Source organism: Cimex lectularius, unplaced genomic scaffold (genome assembly GCF_000648675.2).
Source record: "Cimex lectularius strain Harlan isolate CLEC.00 unplaced genomic scaffold, Clec_2.1 scaffold128, whole genome shotgun sequence".
Lineage (NCBI taxonomy): Eukaryota > Metazoa > Arthropoda > Insecta > Hemiptera > Cimicidae > Cimex > Cimex lectularius.
In genome coordinates, this window is record NW_019392876.1 from 1090304 (window position 1) to 1113262 (window position 22959).

The following is a 22959-nucleotide window of genomic DNA, read 5'->3' on the forward strand; positions in this document are numbered from 1 at the left end:
TTGTAACATTCATGTTAAAGAAATGTTGCAATTTTTGAGTGTCCACTATACAACCCTCTAAGAAGCCATTTGTACATTCGCACAGTTTAATTATGAAACTATAGATAATATATTATGCTATGGTGCAAACCTACAAAAAACAAATGATTTATTTCTATTTTTTCAGGGGTTTTAAGGTGAGAGCCTTTGTATTATGAGAATGAGCATACTATTGTAGTACTATTGCTGCAGTAACTGAATAGTAATATGTGTAGTTATTGGTAATAATTAAAAGTAATAATTACATATCTATTTAAGTTAATTATTTTATTAATCTGTTCAAGTCCAATTTATTTTGTGTTTCCAGTTGCTTATTTATGTATTTTGCTTTTTCAAATTGTTAAGATCTTGTATTTCAAATTATGTTTTAAATTGTTATGATAAGTGACATTACCCTGTTGTGTATGTCATACTATAATACAAAAAAATGGTAAAGTCATTTTCATAATGCAAGGTTGAAAAATTCGTTCTTTTCTTATTATAAAGTTACATTTTTAAAAATTTTATATCAATTTACTGTAAGAATTTTAAATTTGTTTCATGGTATATTTTACATGTAATGTTTATCTGCTTGTTTAAAGACGTTGAATTTTTTTTAAATATTTAAACCAGTTTAGGAGAAAGCATAATAGAGAAACAAAAAATGTATCTAATTGTTTATAGTCAAAACTGAGAGTTTAAAATTAAAAGAAAATATAATTTGTTTCATTGTTGACTTGTGCTTTTGAATTTTCGCTCCTTTACATATGTTAGTACTTTTCGTCCAGGAATTACAAGCCACGATGTTTTAGAAACACTGATCAAATTTACAAAAAAAGTAGGCAAAATCCGAGGAATAGAAATGAAAGAAATTTGTTCAAAAGTTAACAAAATTGTCTGAAGGCGTTTTTAAAAAAAAAAGACATCTGTAAATTCCGTAGTCACTTTTTTTGCGCGTTAACCTATGACAATTTAGTCAACAGAGGGAATGTTTGTACCTGTCTGGAAAGTAATGATTGCCCTCTTTTGAACAAATTCCCCAATTTAACGGTTGTTTATCGGGTTACATTTCAAGATTTAACTTATCCGACTCGGAAAAGCCGATTGCACCTCACTCGGACATTTATTTTTTTAAAGCTTAAAAATATTCCTTAAAAAAACCTACCCGTCTGGAGTGTTGAAAATATAAAAATTCGACAATGACAGAAATCAACTCGCTGCCGTCGTTGTTGGAAGCCGTAAGTATCAGAAAGGATTTTATTTAAAAAAAAGCCTTATCAAAATTTTTCTTTTGAATTTTTCAGGACACCTACTCAAAGAGGATCAAACGGGCCCTCGACAACTCGAGGGAGTTCACTCTTTTTGTTAATTCTGTCCTTCTCTGGAGGAAAACAGCCTACCCATGGGCGATATTTGCAGTCATTTCTTTTCTCTTCATGTAAGTTTATCGCATATATTTTTAAGCTTGAGTTGAACAAGTTTTAAAAACCGACACTCATGATTTTTATATGCATTTAAAAATACAAATCGAGCAGTAAGTTCTTTGGAATCTCACATGTCAATTAGGTTTTGAATATCTCTATGAAACATTTATGCGATCATAGGTTTATAATGATCATCGCTCGATTTGTGAGTATACAAAGTAGGTAACATTGTTCAAGAGAGACACTATCATTGTTATATGTATAAAGATCAGGTCCTTGCCAGAATCTAAAAGTTCCATTTGTTTTGTTTTTATTCTTTTTGGTAAAAAATGGAAATAATCTATTGAATCAATAAAAAAAAATTGTTGATTGGTTAAAAGGGCTAATTTTAATATTAGTGTTTCCACTAACAACATAAATGTAACTTTTTAGAATTGGTTTACATCAACAGAGATAAATACAGCATCAGTTACAGAACAGACACATGTAAATTCAGTTGCAGCTACGCTAATATCATAAATCAATAACATACATAAGGGGGGGGGGTCAGTGGCCACAATGGTTTAAGCATTGACAAGGCGCTCATGACTGTAAGGTAAAGGTTCCGGGTTCGAAAGCAGGGCCGCTACATTTGAACTCAACATACTTACAAATGCTTTTTTTCAAAAATACCGGCACCCTGAAAGTTGATATGACTTCTGCTGTTGCGAACTCTTGTTTAAAAAACAAAACAAAAAACAATTACACTCCACACATCAAATAATTCTACATTTATCTTTCCTTTCTCTAATAATCCAGGCTAACTAGGCCTGAAAGGACAAACCATTACCATTTTTTTCTCATTGTCGGTTCATTTCATCTCAAAGAAGCCGACTCCTCATAGAAAAATGAATTTCTCACTTCCTTCCCCACTTCTTAAAAACCCAACATATATAAACAAAAAGCATTAATATCTCACTAACACTCTCAACAGTGACACATCTGAACAGAAAACACACTTTGGGTGATTAAACCTAAAATTTCTATATTGGGTACATTATTGTATAAACTCATAATCACATCTTAATTTGTTTGTATAATTTAAACAATGTTTGTAAATCCCAGGCCCTGAAGATGATTCCAATAAGGATGGAAATGTTAGCACGATAAAGAAAATGTTTTTTTAAACCTACATCATACAAGACCGCATCTCATGATCTTTAAACGATTGTTTATACATGTCTCGTATTCTTTTAACTCTTTGAAGAACATGATCTACTGTGGTTGTGGTACTTGTAAGGGATGTGGGTATCTTTTTGGTGGAATATCAAACAATCTGGTTTCTTTTTTGTGCATACAGTTCGGGACAACCTGTCCCCCTCTTCAGCACATTTGACAACTCTCAAGTTTCTGGGAGAATGTGAGAAAAGAAAATATATAATTGTCTAAATAATATAAAATAGTAGAAACGCTAATATTAAAATTAACCCTTTTAGTCAACTGAGTACCAGGTATGGGGGGGAGACCATACCAAGCAGTATAATAAAATACATATAAATAATGTAAGTATAATCTCTATTGATTTCAATTACCTTCTCCCAGGAAGAATTGAAACTCTTATTTTTGGAAGTCATAAAACTAGTCAACTCAGATTGTATGCGAATCAAGGCTCCACAAAAATTAGGGTATTCCCAACTTTAATATAGTTGTTACCAATTTTCGACAAATAACCCCCTCACAATGATGGAAGGATGTCTCCAAACTAATTATTGAAGATTTAATATAAACCATATATGGATTTGCTAATAATGAGAACAGGTTTAAATTTATAAAATGAGGTACAATGTTAATACAAGTTGTAATTAAAGTATAAAAATATTTATAAAGAACAAAACAAAAAATTCTCAAGGATTGCATGCAATTATAACTTCCTTTATTGTAATAAAATTAATAGTGTCAAACTAAAAGAAGATATTAATATGATTAAAAGTTATATACAAAAAAAGGAACAATCTGACAAAGTGTTACAGGGCTAGTGTCCAAGATAATGCCGCCGGCTGGTTGGAGAAGGAAAAGATGGAACTGTATGCTGGAATGAAGAGATGTTCCGCGAAGTCGGCGGATTCTATTGACTCTCAGTTACGCAGATAATAAATGAGTGCAAGAAATAGCTCGTGAAGTGAGCTAGCACAGACGTACAATGTGGCTCTGTCTCGAAGAAAAGATGGAGAGTAGATGCCAAAAAATGGCCAGAAGGAAAGGAACGCTTTTGCAGGCCCGCACACTCCGTGTTGTCTACTCGTTGCACTGATTGGCACTTGTTGCCTCCCACTCACCATGCTGATATATCAAAACTCTGTCTAAACTAATCCTAACTATTTAAAATTACCTTAATATTATTATACATAGACTATAAATCCACCCGAGTTTTCAGCAAATTATTAGATTAAAAAAAATAGCCTTTTAAAAATAGACAAAAAATTAAAAGAATTCCTGATTGCCAGTAACACTTTGCTTTTCAAAAATTTTCTACCCAAGATTGAGAGCTCAGAAAAGGTGGCAATCTGTCAGCGACAGGTTTGAAGAGTAGAGGATATGATATAGTTTCCCTTCCAATATCAATTAATTTTGCTTTGAAGTTTGCGTAATGAAAAAGCAGACACACTTGCCAGAGGAGGATCCGCAAGACCATGTACAGGCCCTGAACCTGTTCTTATGATAAAAAAATAAACAGAATCCTCCTCACAATCCTCAGTTTTATCTGTATTTTAGACAGTGTAAAAGTAAAGCAAGTAAATTCTTGTCATAAAGGATTTAAACATCCAACTACTCATGGCTGTCACATACGAGGGCCCAAACCACTTTACAATTTTTCCTATTAAAGTGTTATGATATTTAGAGGTATATTATGAATTTGTATGTGACTAATCATGAAAGATAGTGATTGTTAATCTTGTAATTTTTCACTCTTGCATTAGGCTCTTAACAACATTGTTCAACCTAAAAAAAAAAACAACAAACAAAAAACCGATATTAGAATAATATTGAGTTATTTTTGTCATAAAAAAACTAAAATATTGCTACCACTTTAAATGAGCGAATAAATCGTAGCCAATGATTATTGAAAAACATTTTATTTTAGAAACAACCAACCAACTTTCTTAGAAAACGTTGGAAAACTGAATAATTCTTATTTTTAAAGTTTGAAATGTAAAATTTGAGAATTTGTATTTGAAAATAAGCATGTTTTTATCAATTGCAGGGAGCTTGCCTATTACGATCCTTCATTCCTCACTATGATCAGCTTGGTTTTCCTCTTTTTTAACCTGTTGGACTATTTCGGGCCACTCGTCATCTCAACAATTTGGAAACAAGAGAATTGGTCCGCCGCCAAAGAAAGAGAGTTGGAAGATATATGCAAATCGCTCGCTCATTGCTACTTATCATTTAAACACTCGTGGAATTCACTTATGGAAATTAAAACAAAGAAACCTAACTTGGTAAAAAAATATTTTAAATTTGAATTACAAGTATGTGGTGTTTAGTGACAGTGGTTGGAGACTGTGTGATGCGGTCTGGTGTGACGTAGGTTTTAGAAAAACATTTTGTTTATCGTGCCAATGTTTCAATCTTTATTGAGATCATCTTCAGGGCTGAATAAAATCAAAACGTTGGCACGATAAAGAAAATGTTTTTCTAAAACCTAGTCACACCATACCGCATCTCATGATCTCAGAATAATCTTTAATTACAAGTACTTTATCCATGGATTTTTTTTTTAGTACTATCCTTCGGCCTTTATTTCATCATGCATGCTGGCTTGGGTTGGAAACAATGTAAATAATTTTTTCCTGACGTATCTCCTAGGTAAAGTATTTCAAGCCGTATAAATTCTCTGTATAATTTTACATAAGTTAATTTAAAACAAAAATATTTCAGTTCTTTTTGTTTTAATGCTCCCGGCTCTTTCTCACTACGGGCTGATTCACAAATACTACAACATGGGACTCGCCTACGCCATGAATTCTCTCAAAGGTTATTCAGGAGCGAAATCGAAAGTTCAGTGAGCGCCGGCGACAAATGTGACAAGTTGGCGAAACTTTATAGGGGAAAAAGAAAGGAGTATAATGGGGATATGATTTTTATCATTTTGCATAGCAGTATTGGGTTGATGTGAAAAAAAATCTGGAAAAACATAAAAAAATCCACCAAAAATTTTTTTTCTTTCTTTTATCATGACAGTATTTTTTACTTATAAAGTCACAGAATCCTACACAACCGAACATAATATTGTTCATTAAAAAACAAAAAAGAAAAAGAAAAAAAAAAGACTTATAAAGAACATTGCCAAATATTTGTGATTTGTTTTAATATTTGTTGGAAGTGATGAATTTTGATACGATCATAGGCTGTGTTCATTGTTTTCAGCATATCTTTAATTTTTCTAAAACAGTCATGATCAACATTATTGTACGATATTAAAAATAGGTTTTATTGTTTATTTTTCATTTTTACTCCATTAAAAAAACCTGATGTTTTAAATTGTACGCATACGATAAAACGTTAAAGTTTATCTTTAAACAAGTCTTGGTTTAATTATTGTACTGTACAATTTAACTGTCATACAATTTGTTTAACTTTTATTTTGTTGACATTATTTATAGAATTAAAAAAATATATATATTACAGTTCCCAGAACACCATCACTAATTTACTTGTCCAAATTTTTGTGTATGAGTTAATTTTTGGCACCGTTAACACATTTAGTGCACAAAGCTTTTATTTTAAATTGTATACGTGGATATGTATTGTCTTGTTCTGTATTAATTATAGTTGTAAACACTAGACTGAACGTTTTTGTCTTTAAGTCCATGTTTATTTGCTTTTAAGATTAATTTAGATGTTTGTTCCTTGATGAATCAAAACCAAAGTGACTTTCTTTTTGTGATGCCTTTTTTTTTTTTTTTTTTTAAATTAAACTGAGTACTTGTGATTAGAAACAAAGGTCAGCAAAAGTAAAGTTTTTTACCAATATTTAATGAATATAATGTAATTAAGAATTGTAATAAAGGAAAAAAAAGTGTTAATTCTTTTTATCTTTTAACCAGAAGTTTCTAGAAGACAAAGTTATTTGGTGTTATTTAATGGTCTCTACGACGTCTGAATTGATTTTTCATGCATTGTAAAAAATCATAAATCATTGTTATGCCAACCTATCAAAACCTAAAACTATTAAAAATTCCCAATAAAGTTTTTCTTAAACTTTTATTTATTTTATTTCTATATTGGCCCTTGGCATTATAGAAATTTTTTGTTTCAGACAAAATGCAAAGTTCAGACGATCTAAAACATTTTAAGGGTCAATTTTTTACTTTTGTTTGTTTCTCACATATCAGTCTTTCAGTCTTAGCGTTGACAGAAAGGCTTAAAAAAAATTAGTTAATATTTTATATAGTTTAAATAACAAAACAAAAACTGTACAGCTGTTTAAAATTTCCCCCCTTATCTCATTTATTGTCAATGTTAAGAGTTTTTGTTTTAACCTTAACCCTTGTATCGTCTCTTGTTTTAAATAAATTTAAACAATTTTTCAACCATATGGGACCCGATACCTCATTTCTGGTGAGTTTTTTTTTCATGGTGGCCTAGTTTTAAACTGCCAGCAGAGCAAAATCGCAACCCATTCCAGGCAAAAATAGTTGTCAAAATTTCTTTGCATTTTCCACTTTGATAGGAATGTTTTCTTTAAATGCTTTTTTTTTCCTGAAGGGATAAACAAGAAAAGAGTAAGCTAAATTTAAAAAAAAAATCTCTTAAGGCAAAATAGTACGTAATTAAGTTCTAATTAAACATTTTTACCTTTGAATGGAAAATTTTAAATAAAAACAGCTGTGTTTTTTATAGTTGGTATATTACATTATTTCTTCTGGCTGTGGAACATACAATTAAAGAAAAATTTATAGAGATCAATACAAATAAAACTCGAACATAAAAGACAATTTTAAGTATTTGATTTAAAATACATTTTGAACTGGCACTGGGTCATTTATTTGCGAGTGTAGATGGACCCAGTTAAACATGCATTTATCTACTCGTAGTCCAATAAACATAATCAACCTTAAAATAAATTACAAATAACTTTATTCTTTTACTCTACTGTAGAAGTCCTGCTGACCAGTTATAATTATTTTGCAAAGCTGAAAGAACAAAATGATCCAATTTTATAAAAATATGTGAAGAAATAATAGACGATGTAAACAAAAATAATTCAACTTTTACTCTGCAGTGTACGATTGTTTAAGGATGGTGACTGAGATGACTGATTGGTAACAAATGGGTAGAATTTGTCAATTGTGCATGAATTCCAATGTACAAGATTGTTTTCTAATTCACCACAAGAATTCTTTAATATTTGTTGCTGGAAAAATAATTTTGGTGTTGATTGTACATTTCTGTTGGAAATCTTTGTAATTAACAGGCATTTGTTCTAATTCTAAGTTGTAATTTAATGTTATAAATTTATAGAATAAATAACTAATAAAATAAATAATATTAAATATAAATTTGTGTGAATGATGTTATGAAAACAAAAGTGTTCAATAAATTTCTAGTGGCATTTCTAATTGTTTGCTTTATGTATTACTTTGTTTTGTAATTGTAAAAAAGTAAGGGTTGTACAGAAGGGCTTAAGGTGTAACTACCCGTTAGTTGTCATGGACGAGGGATCAGAATGACTTTACAAAACCTTTTTTCAAATTAATCCCATATAAAATTACAACGGATATGCAAAGATTTGAATTTGAACCCAAAACCGCTAAAGTGGAGACATTTTATTTACAAGTCGAACGCATTAACCACATGGCTGCTGCTGTCCCTATGTTTTTAATTATTGCAATAATATAATACAATTATTAATAGACAAACTGTCTACACCTTTCTGAAATTTTGGCCAACATAAAAACAGTGCATGTCCAGTGGATCAAAATTGCCCCCATCCGATCCCAAAATTTATTCAGAGGGAGAGTTTAAATAGAGTTGGGTCACTTTTTTATTTTTGTTATTATTTTGTAGGTTTTTTTTTGGGGGGGGGGGTGTGATGCAAAATTATGCCTCCACTGTGACTTAAGCAGATCTATCGTGGAACCTGATGTTGGGTCATATAATTTAGTATTATTAAATTCTTAGCATTATTTATGAATCAACCAGCAATTCTTTTCTTTTGGATGTAGATCAGTGTCAAGTAATCCTTTATCATTATATATTTTATCTTTTTTTCTTACTCGTTTTTTTGCATTTCTTCCACTGCTGCAATGTTGTATGTTGCAATTTTAATGCATTTCATTCACAAGTCAAGTTAAAGTTTAGCATTTTGTATGTGGATTTGTCTAGTAAGCAGTATCTTCCACTATAGGACGATGGGTAATGGGAGAACCCAAATACATTAAAAATTATAGTAATTCATTGTTTACTAGATCTTATTTTTCTTTCTAGTGTAAGGTATCTTTTATTGGTAAATAGATCCAATTTCAGAAATTTATTAAGTAATAAAAGATTAGCACTATTGATCATTATGTAGACTCACCCATCATATTTAGAGGTCTGATTGACCAAATTACTTCTTTCAATAAATTATTCTTTTTATATTAGGTTTTGGTTGAAATAAAAAAGTCAGTGTCACAAGCAGGATTCAAACCTAAGTGAAGGTCATGGGTTCGAATCCTGCTTGTGACACTGACTTTTTCATTTCAACCAAAATCTTACATTAATTGAAAGAAATATGTAGACTATTTAATTTTTTAAAGGTAGAGTTCACACAAAAATAGTATCTGTATACTGTAGTAAAATAATGATTTTGTGCAATTTTTCTGTATATTGCACCCATGTGGTAGGTTTTCTCAGTTCTTATTTTGTTTTTATTATTATTTTTAAGTATAACAAGATATTATTTTTTTAAAACGATTTTGCAGTTTATTATGCGTTTATTTTATGTCGTTCAAGTTATTTCAGTGAGGAATAGTTCTTGCTGAGTATTTGAATTCTAGAGGTCTTCACTAGTTCCTTGTTTAGTTTTCCCGGTTCGCACCAGTGCAGTCTAGATTCGACAAGAGTTCTCTGTGGAGGATCAATTCAACATTCCTCCACATTTAAACCCCAAAAACGTTGTTTTTCTTTGAAAAGACAATGGAATTAATATCGAGGGTCGTTTTATTTTCAATCAGAGGCTTTTTTGAAGGGTGATTTTTTTCTTGAACAGTATTCAACGAGCGTCGCAGTAACAGTTGGTACCCGTACCAATGGTGAAGTTAGGTTTTTAGTTAAGGATTTGTTTTTCGGCCGAGTTTAGGGTTATATTAGCCGAGTAATTCGACCACCCGGGAGACGTCTCCGTGGAGAAAGGTGTCGCCCGAGAGGCCAGCTAGAATCCACAGTGTTACGCGAGAAGCGGACGTTCTCTCGTCTCCGTTGCGGCCTGCACTCTGCAATCCGCACTCCGCAGTCTCGGCCTCCATTGCAGGCCCTGCCCTGCGTTTATCCGCCGACGAGGAGTTGCTAAGGGAAAATGTAAGTGGTCACGATTTTCAACGGGGTCTCCGGTTTGATTTTCCTCGAGTCGGACCGTCGCCGCGGCTAGACGTACATTGACGATTTCCCACCCGATGCCGGATTGTCAATAATGGCCATCGTCATTTCCAGACAAATATAGCCGTTTTATACCCCTTTCTACACAATATTCATTCTACAATCCCAAAGATGTTTATCTCATTTCAACATTTTTCAACTACTGTCTATCTTTATTCTATAATTTTAATTTTTAATTTATCTTAAAAATATATCCTTATTAACAGAATATCTAATTACAATTATATACCAGCTCCTCCAAAACGTCCTGTCGTTTTTGATTTGATTGAAATATATAAAAAATATAGAAAATGATATTTTTTTGGTATTTTAAAATATTTTATTGAACGTTGCATATTATAGTTATTACTACTTTTTTAAAAACTAAAATACATGGGAGATTCTTTCATGGGCTCTGTAGAGTAATGAACCTCCAATTTAGTCGGTTCTGACAGTATCGGTCTGCCATTCCTTCCTGTTTTGTCTGTTGGATACGTTTTGGTTCACCATCTTCATCGGTGGTTTTGCTCGGTGAAAAACTATGCGTTCATTACCATTTAGACCTAAAGATCTCTCAATAAATTGTTTAAGTTTGTGGTTTGATCGGTCTGCGAGTGTGAAAGCGGTTTTATACAGAACTAAGTACATTTAGTAAGTTTAGTAGTAGTTTAGAAAGTTCTCGATTATGATGGTATAGAATATAGCAATTAAAATATAATAATTATATATATTTTTTAACGAATATACATGGTAGATTTGTTAATAGGGTCTGCAGAGTAATAAACAGTTCAGTCATTTCTGATCGGAATGGTCTGCCATTGCTTGCTGTTTTGTCTGTTGGATATGTTTTGGCTCATCTTGATTGGTGGGTTTGCTCCGTGAAAAACTATGCGTTCTTTAACATTTATACCTAAAGAAGATCTCTCAATAAATTGTTTAAATTTGTGATTTGATAAGTCTGTGAGTGTGAAAGCAGTTTTATACAGAACTAATTTACTTTTGGGTTTTTATGTCAAGTTAATAATAATTATTTTATATATTTTTTTAAACTAAAACACATGGTAGATTTCGTCATGGGGTCTGCAGAGTAATGGACCTCCAGTTTGGCATTTCTGATCGTATCAGGTTGTCTTTCCTTGTTGTTGTCTCTTGGATAAGTTTTGGCTCACCATCTTCACCGGTTGTTTTCCTCGTTGAAAAACTACGCATTCATTATCATTTAGATCTAAAGAAGTTCGTTAAGTTGGCGGTTTGATCGGTGTGCGAGTGTGAAAGCAGTATTATACAGAACTAATGCATTTTTTTGTTGTTTGTTCTTGTTCATGATGGTATAGAAAATAGCGATTAAAATATAATAATTATTATATATCTGTATATTTTTTTTAACTAAAACACATGGTAGATTTGTTCATGGGGTCTGCCGAGTAGTGAACCTTCAGTTTGGTCATTTCTTGTAGTATCGGTATGCCTTTCCTTCTTTTGTTTCTCAGATGAGTTTCCACTTATCGTTATTTATTCAGCAGTGGCTTAGCGAGGAGAAAAAACTACTTCATTATTCAGACCTATAGTGTATTTCTCAATAAATTGGAGGAAATCTCTCGATAAATTGCTTAAAATGGTGGTTTGGTCATCAACAAGTTTAAAAGTGGTTTTGAACAGAAGCAATGTACATTTGGGGTTTTTATTTTAAGTTCCTGTTCATAATATTATAGAATATAGAGATTAAAATACAATAATTATTTTGTATATTTTTATTGAAATTTAGAAAATAATATTTTATTCATATTTTTAAATATTTTATTGAACGTTGCACATTATAGTTTTTACTAATTTTTTAACTAAAACACTTGGAAATTTCTTCGTGGGTCTTCAGAGTAATTAACCTGTAGTTCGGTTGGGTCTGATCATTTTGACCTGACTTTTCTTGTTATGTCTCATATTTGTTTTGGCTTCTCGCCATCTTCAGTGATGGGTTTACGAGGGGACAAAACTACATCAACAGGGAGACTTCAAGAGTATATCTATGAATAAATTGTTTAAGTCGGTGGTTTGATTGGTCATCTCATGCGGTTTTGTACATGGTTTACACACTTGGGGTTTTGTTCTTCCTATTCATAATGGTATAAAATATAGCTATTAAAATATAATAATTTTTTAAAACTTTATTGTATGTTGTACATATAAAAAATTATTAAATTATCTTCTTTTTTTTCTTATCTAAACCGCTCATGGGGTGTGCAGAGTAATAAACCTGGTCATTTGATCATTTAGTGCCTTTTCTTGCTATTTTGCTGTCGGGTGAATTTTGGCTTTAGGCAGACCTCAAGAACATATCTCAATAAATAGTTGAAGTCTAGTGTTTTGATCGTCTGTGAGTCTGAAGGCAGTTATTTACAGGAGTAACGTTCATTCAGGTTTTAGTTCTAATTTACTTTATAACTGAATTATTATGAAGTAAGAAAACCACCCTAACCATCCTGAAATAGGTACATGAAGTATAGAGAATACCGGGGGGGGGGGCGTGTGGATAGTAAAGATCCTGATAATTATATTGCACATGAATTATACACTTATCTGGTTACTGTTCAAGTGTCTCTGCGAATGATACTAATTAAGTAATTAGTCTCAGTATGTGATTTTGCACATAATGTACTCTTTTGATTTGTGCCGCTGAGGTGAACACTAGATGGAACACCAATGTCATGATATGTGAGTTTGGGTCCTTACTGAGTCTACATACACCCTGTTAATTTTTCTCAGATGGCTATTTATTCTACATGTACCTTGTTATGATTCAGTATCTCTTTGTGCTTCTTTTGATGCATTATGTCGTTTCTTGGATTGCTGTCCAGTCAGTGATTCTTGTTGTTTCCATGCTCTTACTTTGTCTTCTTTTCTAAGATGCTCGCTCCTATGGGTCCCAATAGTGTTTTTCATTTTATTTACTTATTTATGTAAAAGTAATTTGCTTGTTTGATTCCTTCTTTTCCCAAGTGTTCTGGAACCCAATGTAATTTGGAATTTGTTAGTTTTCAAATTCTTTATGTCTAAGAGCTGATAATACTCACATGCTGGTAGTCGGTTGACATGTTCCCATCCGTATTATATTTTTATCGGGTAATTTTTGAGGGATGAGTGGGCATAAATTCATCCTGAAGCTAAGCCTGGCTCGAAATGTTTAAATATTTAATGGCACATTAGGTCTTTCCTGTGATAGTTTGTAAAGTTCATTTTACACAGTACCTTTTGGCAGTCTTAGTAGATTTTTTGGATGGAGTTCGTCTTTGGAAATTTCCAAGATTTTTCATCAAGACAAACCATTACGACTGCTTTAAAATATATTCTACAGGTCACATTTTGTCATCACAAGCGATAATTCTATTCCAAAATGAAGTTTATTTTTAAGCGGAAAACTAAGATTTAAAAAAAATAAGAAGCAAGATATATGATCTCAATTTGATAGTGCGGTATTCATTTATCTTGCTTTTTGTAAATAATTTTTTTTTTACTGCTGTTTTTGTTAGATTTCCAAGTGGTTGATTCAGAGGTATTGAGTAGTCTCACGACAAGTTTGGCAAGGATTTGATTCAATTACTGGCTTAATCTGTAAGGGTCACCATCACAATATTTGGGCAACAAAAAATTGAGCAAATTCAAACACTGAAGCTCAAAACAAACAAGAATAATTTTAAAAATGATAGGACTAGAGGACTTGGTCATTTTCTCATGATTTTAGTCAAATAATGATCTTGGATCACTGTTTAACTGTAAATTGATCACAATCACTTTAGAGAATTGGTGATGAATTTTGTTAAATAAGAACCAGTTATTTAAAAAATAAAAAATTCAATATAGTGAGTGATTATTTGAAGATCGTGAGATGCGCTCGGGTGTGACGTAGGTTTATAAAAACATTTTCTTTATTTTTAGACTCAATTTTAGAAATTTTAGACTCAATCAAAGTATTTGTCCTCACTCAAAGTGTTTGTTTTCTGTGTGGATGTGTCATTATTGCGTGTTGAGTTGAAAGTGCCAGTGTGATATTGATGTTTTATGTTTATATAATCTGGATTTTGAAGGGGTGTAGAAAGAGTAGGGATAGAAAAACATTTTTATTTGAGGAGTCAGCTTCTTTGAGGTGAAAGGAGCAGACAATGGGAAAGAATGGGTAATGGTTCGGCATGATTATCCTTTCAGGATTATACAGACGGGGATAATTAGGGAAAGGAAAGCCAAATTGTCGAAGAATTAGACTATGTAGAAATGTTTGATGTGAGGAATGTAATGGTTGTTTTATATTTGTTTTGGATGATGTTTTGATGATGTATGTATGTTATCGATATTGAATTTCATTAATGATATTACCATACCTGCTACTGTGTTTATCTCTGTTGCTATAAACCATTTCAAAGAAGTTGCGTTTATGTTTGTTTGTTCTGTGTGTAATATTTTTGGATTGTTGAAGTCGAAATTGTGTTTGTGTTCAAAATGGTGGGTAGCGAGTGCTGTAGGATTTTGCTTGGGTTTTTGCAATCATAGATATGTTGCTATATTCTCTTATCCACATATTGGGATGTAATTCCGATGTAATGACAGTTTAAACAATTGATTTTGTAAATTACGTTAGACTTATTTGTTACTGGTGTAGGATCTTTAATTTTGGAAAAAAGTGTGTGAATTGTTTTATAGTTTTTGAAAGCTATTTTAAATTAATCAGAAGAGAGAAATGTGTTTAATTTTTCTGATAGGTAGTGAATGAAAGGCATGGATTATGTATCTTGGTTTCTCTGTATTTGATAGATTTGATGTGGTATTATTAGTAATAGCAGTTGGCGTTAGTGTTGAGTTGTAGTTGTTGATTATTTTGTTGATTATGTGTTTAGGGTAGTGATTGTTATGTAGGATATGTTTGTATATATTTATGTTCTTGTGGTGAAAAGATTATAGAATATAGTCAGTATTGAATGTATGAAATTGTAGGGTTGACAAATTTGTTGTACGATTATGTCAATTCTTGGTCTGCCTATCCTTATGGTTTTTGCCTGTTGGTGGATGCAAGATTAAAAAAAAAACACCCTTGGGCAGACTAAAACACCAAATTTATCGAAAACAACAAAGGTAGGTTCATCACCGAGATGACCTCAGGAAGAACTTTATAAAAGTTGAATTTGTCCAAAGTAAAATATGAAGGCTTTAGCCTTTTTTCATAATCTTGTTAGTAAAAGACAGGCCTTTTTGAGTTCAATTTTGCTATTATGACTATTTTATGGTTTAAAATTCAACAGGATTCTGCGGCTCTTCGGAGTTCGAACATTCTTGGAAGTACAGCTCGATTTAAATACTGATTAGCTGGTCAAATCTGCATACATACATAAGTAACAGAGTTACACCTCACTTCTCGCAGTCCTCCGGCAAATTCAGCTTTTGTAAATCACAATAAATTACTGGCAGACTTCGAGAATCACCCATCACTGGAGTTGGCGAGGTCGGACCTCGGTCTTATTTGTTGAGCTGCTGAGGTTGGACTCCAGCGGATATCAACAGCTACATCAACAATATATTCCTCCATCAAAAATTTAGCTTTACATGATTTTGTAGTTTTTATTGTTTTATTGTTATTTCAAATTTAAAAGTCAATTGCAAGATATGGTATATCACTTAACAGTTTGTTTCACTTCTAAATTAATTCAATAATTTTATGGGTTTTCACCATTAAAAACTTTTGTACTTTTAAGTTGTTTTAGTATCTATAAAGATCAACCTTGTGACTCATGGTAGTCTCTTTGTGGTCATGTTCATCGTTGATTAAAAGATATTTCTGTTATTTCAGCTCCACAAGTTGATTTTGGATCTAATAGGGTCAATTATTTTTTATTTGTTTCTGTGAAATCATGATGTTCATTTGGTATTTGTGTTTGTATTTTCTCAAATGCTTTAAAGTTCAGCTATGGCACTGATGGATGAATCATTGATAAGTGTTTAAATTCATTTATTTTTTGGTTTATGTTAGAAAACGTTTCCATGTGGTTTCTTCAATAAAAAAGTAAATGCATTACTTATTTATAATTAATTGGACTTTAGGGGGATTAAACATTCTTTGCCATGAGGCTTGTAGGCAAATGCAAATTGTCATATCTTTAAAAAAAAATTAGGGATAATAATAAATTATAAATTTAATACAATATGAGATGGTGATGATGAGTTTAATTGCCATAAACGTCCAAATAAATGTAAATAAGTAATATATTTAATTTTTTATAAAAAAAGTTTTCTAACCAAAAAATTTAAATAAGACAAATTGATCTTAAAAACTCCATGTTTAAAATAAAACACCTTTAAATTAATTTATTATCTTCTGGAAATAAATCCCTTGGCTTAAAATATTTTTACAATTGTCTAAGAAGCAGACAACCCATGTTGGTGGGTCACGAGCTTGGATCAAACTTTTTGTTTGGTGATACTACACTCCAAAATATCGGAAACATATCTGCCACTTCTTGGGAATAGGCCCTGGTTTAGCAGTTTAGAAAAAACAAAAAAAAATTAAATGTGGTGTTTAGTGACCATTAGTCAATGATTATTCGGAGATCGTGAGATGCGGACTGGTGTAGGTTATAGAAAAACATTTTCTTTATCGTGTCAACATTTCGATCTTTATTGAGATCATCTTCAGGTCCTCGTGTTGTCTGCATTTCAACAAAAAAGTTCTCTGATTAATAGCCGATGCGAGTTTCTTCTCATTGTTGGCGATGTCCTTCAGAATACTTTTTGCTTGGTGTCCATATGTAGATGAAATGTGTTCATAGAATCCCATGTTCTTCGTTCTTCTCGTGTAGAAATGTGTGGTGTTTAGTGACAGTTAGTCAGTGATTATTCAGAGATCGTGCATTTTTTGTTGTTGTTTTGTGGGTTTTTTCCATTTGTTCTCTTTTCTTCTCAGTCTTGATTTACGATGGTCACTTATGCCGTGTTTTGAATTACTACAGTTAATTAAATATTGAAGCCTAATGTTAATTAATAATATTTTCTTAATAGGATCAGTTGGAATTTTGCCAGAAGGAGAATTGAAACTTCGTAACAAGCAATGAGTCTTACAATGGCAAATTCTATTGTCACTCCAGAGGAAAACTATGGTTTTAATTTGGAGTGGATTGCTGAGGGCTCGGGAATCGGAGAAGAAATATGCGGTGTTGACAAAGACTGTATTGTGGTCCCGTCATCCCCGGTCCTGCCAAAAATCGAGCCAGACGACCCAATGCAGCCGCAAATTGATGAATATGTTGAAATTCAGGTTACAGAAGAAGAAGTTGTCACTGAGCAGTGGCAGACTCAGCACAATGGGTGAGAAGTTCTATTCTTTGACATTTGTACAAAATCAATTATTGTTGCTTTAACAAGCTTATTACTAAAATTGCTGCTAAATGTGAAGTTTTCTTTTTAACCGATTGTGAAGTTTACAACCAATTTTTACAGTATTTATTAAAAAAATAAATAAATAAATGGACAAATAGGGCACAGGACCCCTTTTATCTTATCAATAATAATAGTTGTAGCATACATAACTTTTTTTGTACAAACATTTCTATAAAAACCCTTTTAGAACAGTTGATTTATAATGGCGCAACAGTTTATTCGATTTCAGTGGAGATGTAGAAGGGCTAAATTTCCGGACAGGGTCAGAGGATGATGGGATAGTCCCTTTACCTGAAAACCAGGATGAATACTCAAGGCTGCATCCATACCCTTGCGATTTTTGTAGCCGGAGGTTCAGCAAGAAGGCCGCGATGACTGTTCACATGCTATCTCATCAGATAGAAAGGCCCCACGACTGTAACATGTGTGGAGCCACTTATAAACGAAAATTTGATCTTGTGGAACACATGAAAATCCACGCTTACGCACCACCACCTCGGGAAGAGGAGGATTATGAGAATCTCTCAACAGTCCCTGAAGCGAAAGCAAAGTTGAAAAAAAAGAAGAAAAGGGTGAAACAAACACTCCACACAATGCTAACCGATAAAAAACAGAAGAAACAGACTTTCTCAAACAACTACGATTCAGCTTTACAGGAAGAAATGAGGCTGATGGTGGAATCGGTTCAACCGAAGTTTCCTGTGATAGACCCAGCCAGGCCTTACGTCTGCCAGCACTGCGGAGTTGGCTTTGCTCGTGAGAAAGCCCTCTTATCCCACAACATGATCCATGTCGGAGATTCCGCATACGAGTGTGATAGATGCCATGACATGTTCCAAACAGAAAGACAATTATCGGATCATATGAGCAATAAACATGGGAAGTACAACACCAACACAGTCAGCAAGAAAAAATCAACCAACCACGCCCCTCCTATAGAGAAGTATGAATTTTACATTCTTGCAGTCTCTTTCATTAAATATATCATAATAATCATTATTACAATTTCTTTAGCATTCAGATTAAACAAGAAACTATAGATCTGACAGAAGAGCATATGTGTCAGCTATGTACAATAATATTTAACACTGCTGAAGAACTTGCCTGTCATAAGGAAGATCATGACCCAGATATTGGAGTCCACTCGTGTTATCTTTGTACAGAAGTATGAAAATTATACACATTTATTTTATAAGCTATTTATCAAATTGTTAATACCTATTATTTTCAGGTTTATGAAAGCTTGGTCGATTTAAGAGATCACATCAAGTTATCACATAGTACTACTCATTGGTGCCATCAGTGTGACAAGGTTTTTAAGGATCACGTTACCTTGAGTTATCACCTTGTAAACCATGAGTCTAAAATGACATGCCCACTCTGTAGTAGGAAATTCACGAGCAAGCTGTCATTTAGAAGGTAATTAGTTTTTGTTTGATTAATTTTGTATGGATAAAAATTAACGGAATATTTAATTTTTAGACATATAACAACTCATGAGGACAAACAAGTGTTGATGTGTTCAGAATGCGGGAGCCATTTTGCGGACGGCAGTTCCCTCCTTTACCACAAGCAAACGGACCATGGATTGAACATGGCAAGGCTCTTCCCTTGCCTGGAATGTGGGAAGACGTTCAACTCCAGGTCATCTCAGCAAATTCACATCAGGATTCATACAGGAGAAAAGCCGTACGGTTGCAGGTTTTGCTGGAAAGCTTTCGGCGATGGTGGCACATTAAGAAAACACGAAAGGATACACACTGGAGAAAAACCATATGTTTGTCCTGTCTGTTCGAAAGCATTTAATCAAAGAGTATGTTTATAGTAATTATAATTAATAAAATATATTAAATGAGTAATTGTTACAATTCACTGTACAATTATTCTTTTAGAAGTTTCCATTACTTTTGTTATGTTTCAGGTGGTTCTTCGTGAACATGTTCGAGCTCATCATTCAGGAACTGAAAGTAGACTAAGTGAAAATTGTTACGAGTGTATAGTATGTGGTCAATTGTTTGTAAATTCTGGTGAACTGTGTGCCCATTTGGTACAGCACAGTGATGAAAACACGGCTAAGCATAGGCTGCCGACTACAAGAAAGAGTAGTAAAAAGCGAAAATTGAACAGTACACCCGGTTTTGAAAAACTGACCGGCATGAATTCAACAATGATGACCACCTCAACAACGACAAACTTCACCCAGTCATTGTTTTCGATGGAGCCCGATTTTGCCGAAGTCACTAATTTTTTTACACCCCCGACTCCGAAAAAGAAATTAGCTTCTCCCGTTCGCCATCCTAAACTACATGAAACTAGTTTGGACAGTGTTATGAAAGCAGGGGAATCAGCAATAGAAAGTATGAATTCCATATTGGCGAAGTCTAGTCCTAAGAGGGCAAGAATAGTTAGATCGGGAAAGAAAGGTTTCCACAAAGGCCAAAACAAGCGATTTCAAAAAGGTAAATCGAAAACGACTCGGTTATTGAGTAACTCGAGCTACGCGAGCAAATATGTTGTGAGTCAGCCGGATGAATTTTTTGTTGCTGAAGGTGAAAGTGGAAATTTGGGTTTAGATTCCAGTTCAGACCCTTTGTTGACAAACGGCAGTGATTCAATGCCCAGAAGTAGACCCAGAACAAAAAACGTTAGCTATCATAACTTAAAGACTGAGCCGAGATTTGAATTAGCAACTTTTCCAGTCGTTGAGGAGCAGGCCCCCCCTGTACCATCAAAACCAAAGAAAAAGAAGTCAAGTAAATCAAAATCAAAGAAAGAAACGTTACAAAATCACCGTCACTCTCAATTTTCAAAACATCGGCCGCAAAAACAGCAAAAAGTGCAACAAAACAAAGTGCAGCATCATCTTCATCCGATCGATACCCAGTATGTGAACGGTATCGATCCGAGTCTCTTTGAAGATCACCATTCTGGGGAACCGATCGAAACTTGCATTGTTGACGATATTGATGTCGAACTGAAGCTTGAAGATCGGACTACAGACTCAGAAATAATTATTCCAAAAATAGAAGATATGGAAATAAAAACAGAAATTGTTTCTTGTGATATGTGTAGTGAAGTATTCAACAGTCGGTCTGACCTTTTCAAACACATTCAGATACATATTTAGTACTTCAGATTTTAACTTTAATCAGATACGAGAAACAAAATTTTTCAACCGATTAAGGCTTTACTAGTAAAAGTTCTTTCGTTTTTCTTTTTCTTTTTTTTTTTTTTTTAAAGTCAAAAACTAACTAAACAAGGATGGAATTGCAAATTCACATTTTTAAGGAAGTTACCTTGTATAATCTTTGGCCTCGGTATTTTAGTTTTCTTAGAATTGTGATAGTTTGTACATTTATGTGCTGTAAATATAATTTAAATTCTTTAATTCCTCCTACAATTTCTTAGATTGTGAATGTAATTGTACACTTCTGATTTTGAAAATACATGCTTATTTTGTTTTATGATACTGTATTATTTGTGTCATTTTTCTCAAATGACAAATCATTTAATTAAATTTAAGTTAAAACTTAAGTTGGTATAAATATTTTTTTATATTGTAAATAGAGTACATTTAAGTGCCGAATAATTATTTAAAATTGATTTTAAAATGCTAGGACAAAATTAAAAAAAAATATTTTTGGAGTCATAATACTTTAATAAATTGCAGTAAAATGCCTAAGGAATTTTATTTATGCACCTTAGGAAGTTTTAATATAAATATTTATCTAGACCAAATAAAAATAACAATTTCAAAACAAATATAATAACAAAGTATTAAAATAAGTCTTTACCTTCCTAAAAAAAGTAACTATACCTTTGTTGGCATGCCTGTACAGTGGTTTTATTTATAGTTAAATTGTTCTTGCAGTTTATTATTCTACTTACTGATTGCTCAGTTTGGTGTAAGATAAATTGGCATTTTTTAAAAATCTGTTAACTTTCAGTAAGTAGCTGAAGAATTAAGGTTATTATATATATATTGTAGCTTGCACGCATGTTATGTAAATAAAGAGAAAATATATTATTTTCCTTACCTTTTGTTTTGTTATTCATCAAAATCAACAGATTTTTTCAAAATTAATTTTAAAAAGAATTTAAAAAATATACAAGGGATTTGAAAAATTCTTATTTCATAAGTTTTAACTGTTAACGTTTATTCAATACTTGGTTCAAAATTTATGTTTACATCTGTATTGTATTTTTAAAGTCAACATATGTTTTGTAATTCATCCAGGCCCTGAAGATGATGCGAATAAAGGTCAAAACGTCGGCAAAAAAATGAAAAAGGTGTTTTTCTAAAATAATTCATTCTTGACTGCTCATCACGACAAATGATTTATTTATAAAAGATTAACCATAAATCAAAGAACAGGTAAAACAACGTGATCCATGCAACTGGTGTTAAAAGAAATGAAGTTATAAAAAAATTGGTATCATGAGAAATAAAGAAGAAACATCCTAAATTAGAGTAGCTCACATTGCTAATTGCTGATGGGCCGGGCAAGCTGTAGTGAAAATTTTATGTTCTTAATGAAGTTTTATGCCATGTTTTTGGGGACCCTGATAGCCAAGTGCTTAGCGTGAGAGACGCAGAAATGGGTTCAATTACCACCTTCGCCTCTGGCCTTTTTTTCATGATTCCCTCTCCCCCCCTATACACAATAATCGTCCCCTTAACTAATATGCATAGATCATAAGGCCATTAAAAAAGTTTCATGTCCTGGTTCTATATAAAGACAATGCCATTCGGATATGAGAGACCAATAAGTTTCTGGATCCCCTGACCTTCCAGCGTATGTCTCTTGTCTCAATGCTTTTTGTTCAATCTGTTACTGATTTTTTTAAAATTATTTTTATCAACTTATTCTTAATTATATATCTACTCAATTAATTATAAAGAATTTTTTTCAAAGTGAAAAATTTGTGTCACAGGCGGGATTCGAACCATGACTGCAGGGTTTAACGAGCTGAGTCTCATACTAAGCACTATCACGGTTCCCAAAATCATAAAAAACACGGCATAAAACTTCATTAAGAACAAAACTTTTGGCTAAATACTCTGCTGCTCTACCACATGAGCTACCGTGACTTTAAACGCCCGAGCCATAAAAGTGCCCTGTCTGTGACATAAATGTTTCATTTTGAAAAAAAATTGTGTATAATTAATTGACTAAATCTCTAACGGTCATTAGTAGAATATTGAAGACTGCGAGGGCCGAGTTGTTAAGGCTTCTGACTCAGATTTCCCACAGGTTTTGGGTTCGAAACCTGGCAGAGGCCATGGCTAATTGATCAACAGTATAAAAAAATGTATTGTTAAATGTCTTCGACACCCAACGCTAGTTGGATGTTAATCCCTCCTGTATAACAGGAATTACTTTATTCTTTACGTTAGTGGAATGATTAAGTTCATATTTTGTATAAAGAATATGTATTAAGGAATATTGTTTCAATCAAATATTGTTAAATAAAAAATGCTCCCAATTTAATGGTTAAACAACGT

General features: G+C 32.6%; 2 protein-coding genes and 1 long non-coding RNA gene across 7 annotated transcripts; 2 read left to right on the forward strand and 1 right to left on the reverse strand.

Moving 5' to 3' along the window:
- The first annotated feature begins 762 nt into the window (after window positions 1-762).
- Window positions 763-6288, forward strand: LOC112127667 (ADP-ribosylation factor-like protein 6-interacting protein 1). Its single transcript, XM_024228962.1, has 5 exons — window positions 763-1256; window positions 1323-1456; window positions 4684-4921; window positions 5204-5288; window positions 5361-6288. The coding sequence occupies exons 1-5, from the start codon at window positions 1218-1220 to the stop codon at window positions 5486-5488; spliced, it is 624 nt and encodes a 207-aa protein (XP_024084730.1). The 5' UTR covers window positions 763-1217; the 3' UTR covers window positions 5489-6288.
- A 600-nt stretch (window positions 6289-6888) lies between these two features.
- Window positions 6889-20917, forward strand: LOC106674117 (zinc finger protein 569). Of its 3 annotated transcripts, none has more exons than XM_014406631.2 (7): window positions 6889-7043; window positions 17076-17381; window positions 17668-18396; window positions 18468-18618; window positions 18685-18872; window positions 18936-19266; window positions 19375-20917. In XM_014406631.2, the coding sequence occupies exons 2-7, from the start codon at window positions 17125-17127 to the stop codon at window positions 20578-20580; spliced, it is 2862 nt and encodes a 953-aa protein (XP_014262117.1). In that variant the 5' UTR covers window positions 6889-7043; window positions 17076-17124; the 3' UTR covers window positions 20581-20917. The 3 variants fall into 3 exon arrangements, with proteins under 3 accessions (XP_014262117.1, XP_024084729.1, XP_014262118.1); XM_024228961.1 differs by lacking the exon at window positions 6889-7043 and adding an exon at window positions 9545-9983 and having other exon boundaries at window positions 17683-18396; XM_014406632.2 differs by lacking the exon at window positions 6889-7043 and adding an exon at window positions 9590-9983.
- LOC106674119 lies at window positions 11853-21648 on the reverse strand. Of its 3 annotated transcripts, XR_001341468.2 has the most exons (6): window positions 21491-21645; window positions 15412-15584; window positions 13284-13418; window positions 13109-13204; window positions 12824-13038; window positions 11853-12148 (listed from the first exon to the last, which is right to left on the reverse strand). It is a non-coding gene; the product is annotated as an uncharacterized LOC106674119 (long non-coding RNA). The 3 variants fall into 3 exon arrangements; XR_001341470.2 differs by lacking the exon at window positions 15412-15584 and having other exon boundaries at window positions 21491-21648; XR_002910676.1 differs by lacking the exon at window positions 21491-21645 and having other exon boundaries at window positions 15431-16196.
- Between the last annotated feature and the right edge of the window lie 1311 nt (window positions 21649-22959).

Coding starts and splice junctions, on each gene's coding strand:
- LOC106674117 (XM_014406631.2), top strand. CDS start 17,125: ATGAGTCTTACAATGGCAAATTCTATTGTCACTCCAGAGGAAAACTAT. Junction 18,397..18,467: donor CACGCCCCTCCTATAGAGAA/GTATGAATTTTA, acceptor CAATTTCTTTAG/CATTCAGATTAAACAAGAAA. Junction 18,619..18,684: donor CGTGTTATCTTTGTACAGAA/GTATGAAAATTA, acceptor TATTATTTTCAG/GTTTATGAAAGCTTGGTCGA.
- LOC112127667 (XM_024228962.1), top strand. CDS start 1,218: ATGACAGAAATCAACTCGCTGCCGTCGTTGTTGGAAGCC. Junction 1,257..1,322: donor TGCCGTCGTTGTTGGAAGCC/GTAAGTATCAGA, acceptor TGAATTTTTCAG/GACACCTACTCAAAGAGGAT. Junction 5,289..5,360: donor TTTCCTGACGTATCTCCTAG/GTAAAGTATTTC, acceptor AAAATATTTCAG/TTCTTTTTGTTTTAATGCTC.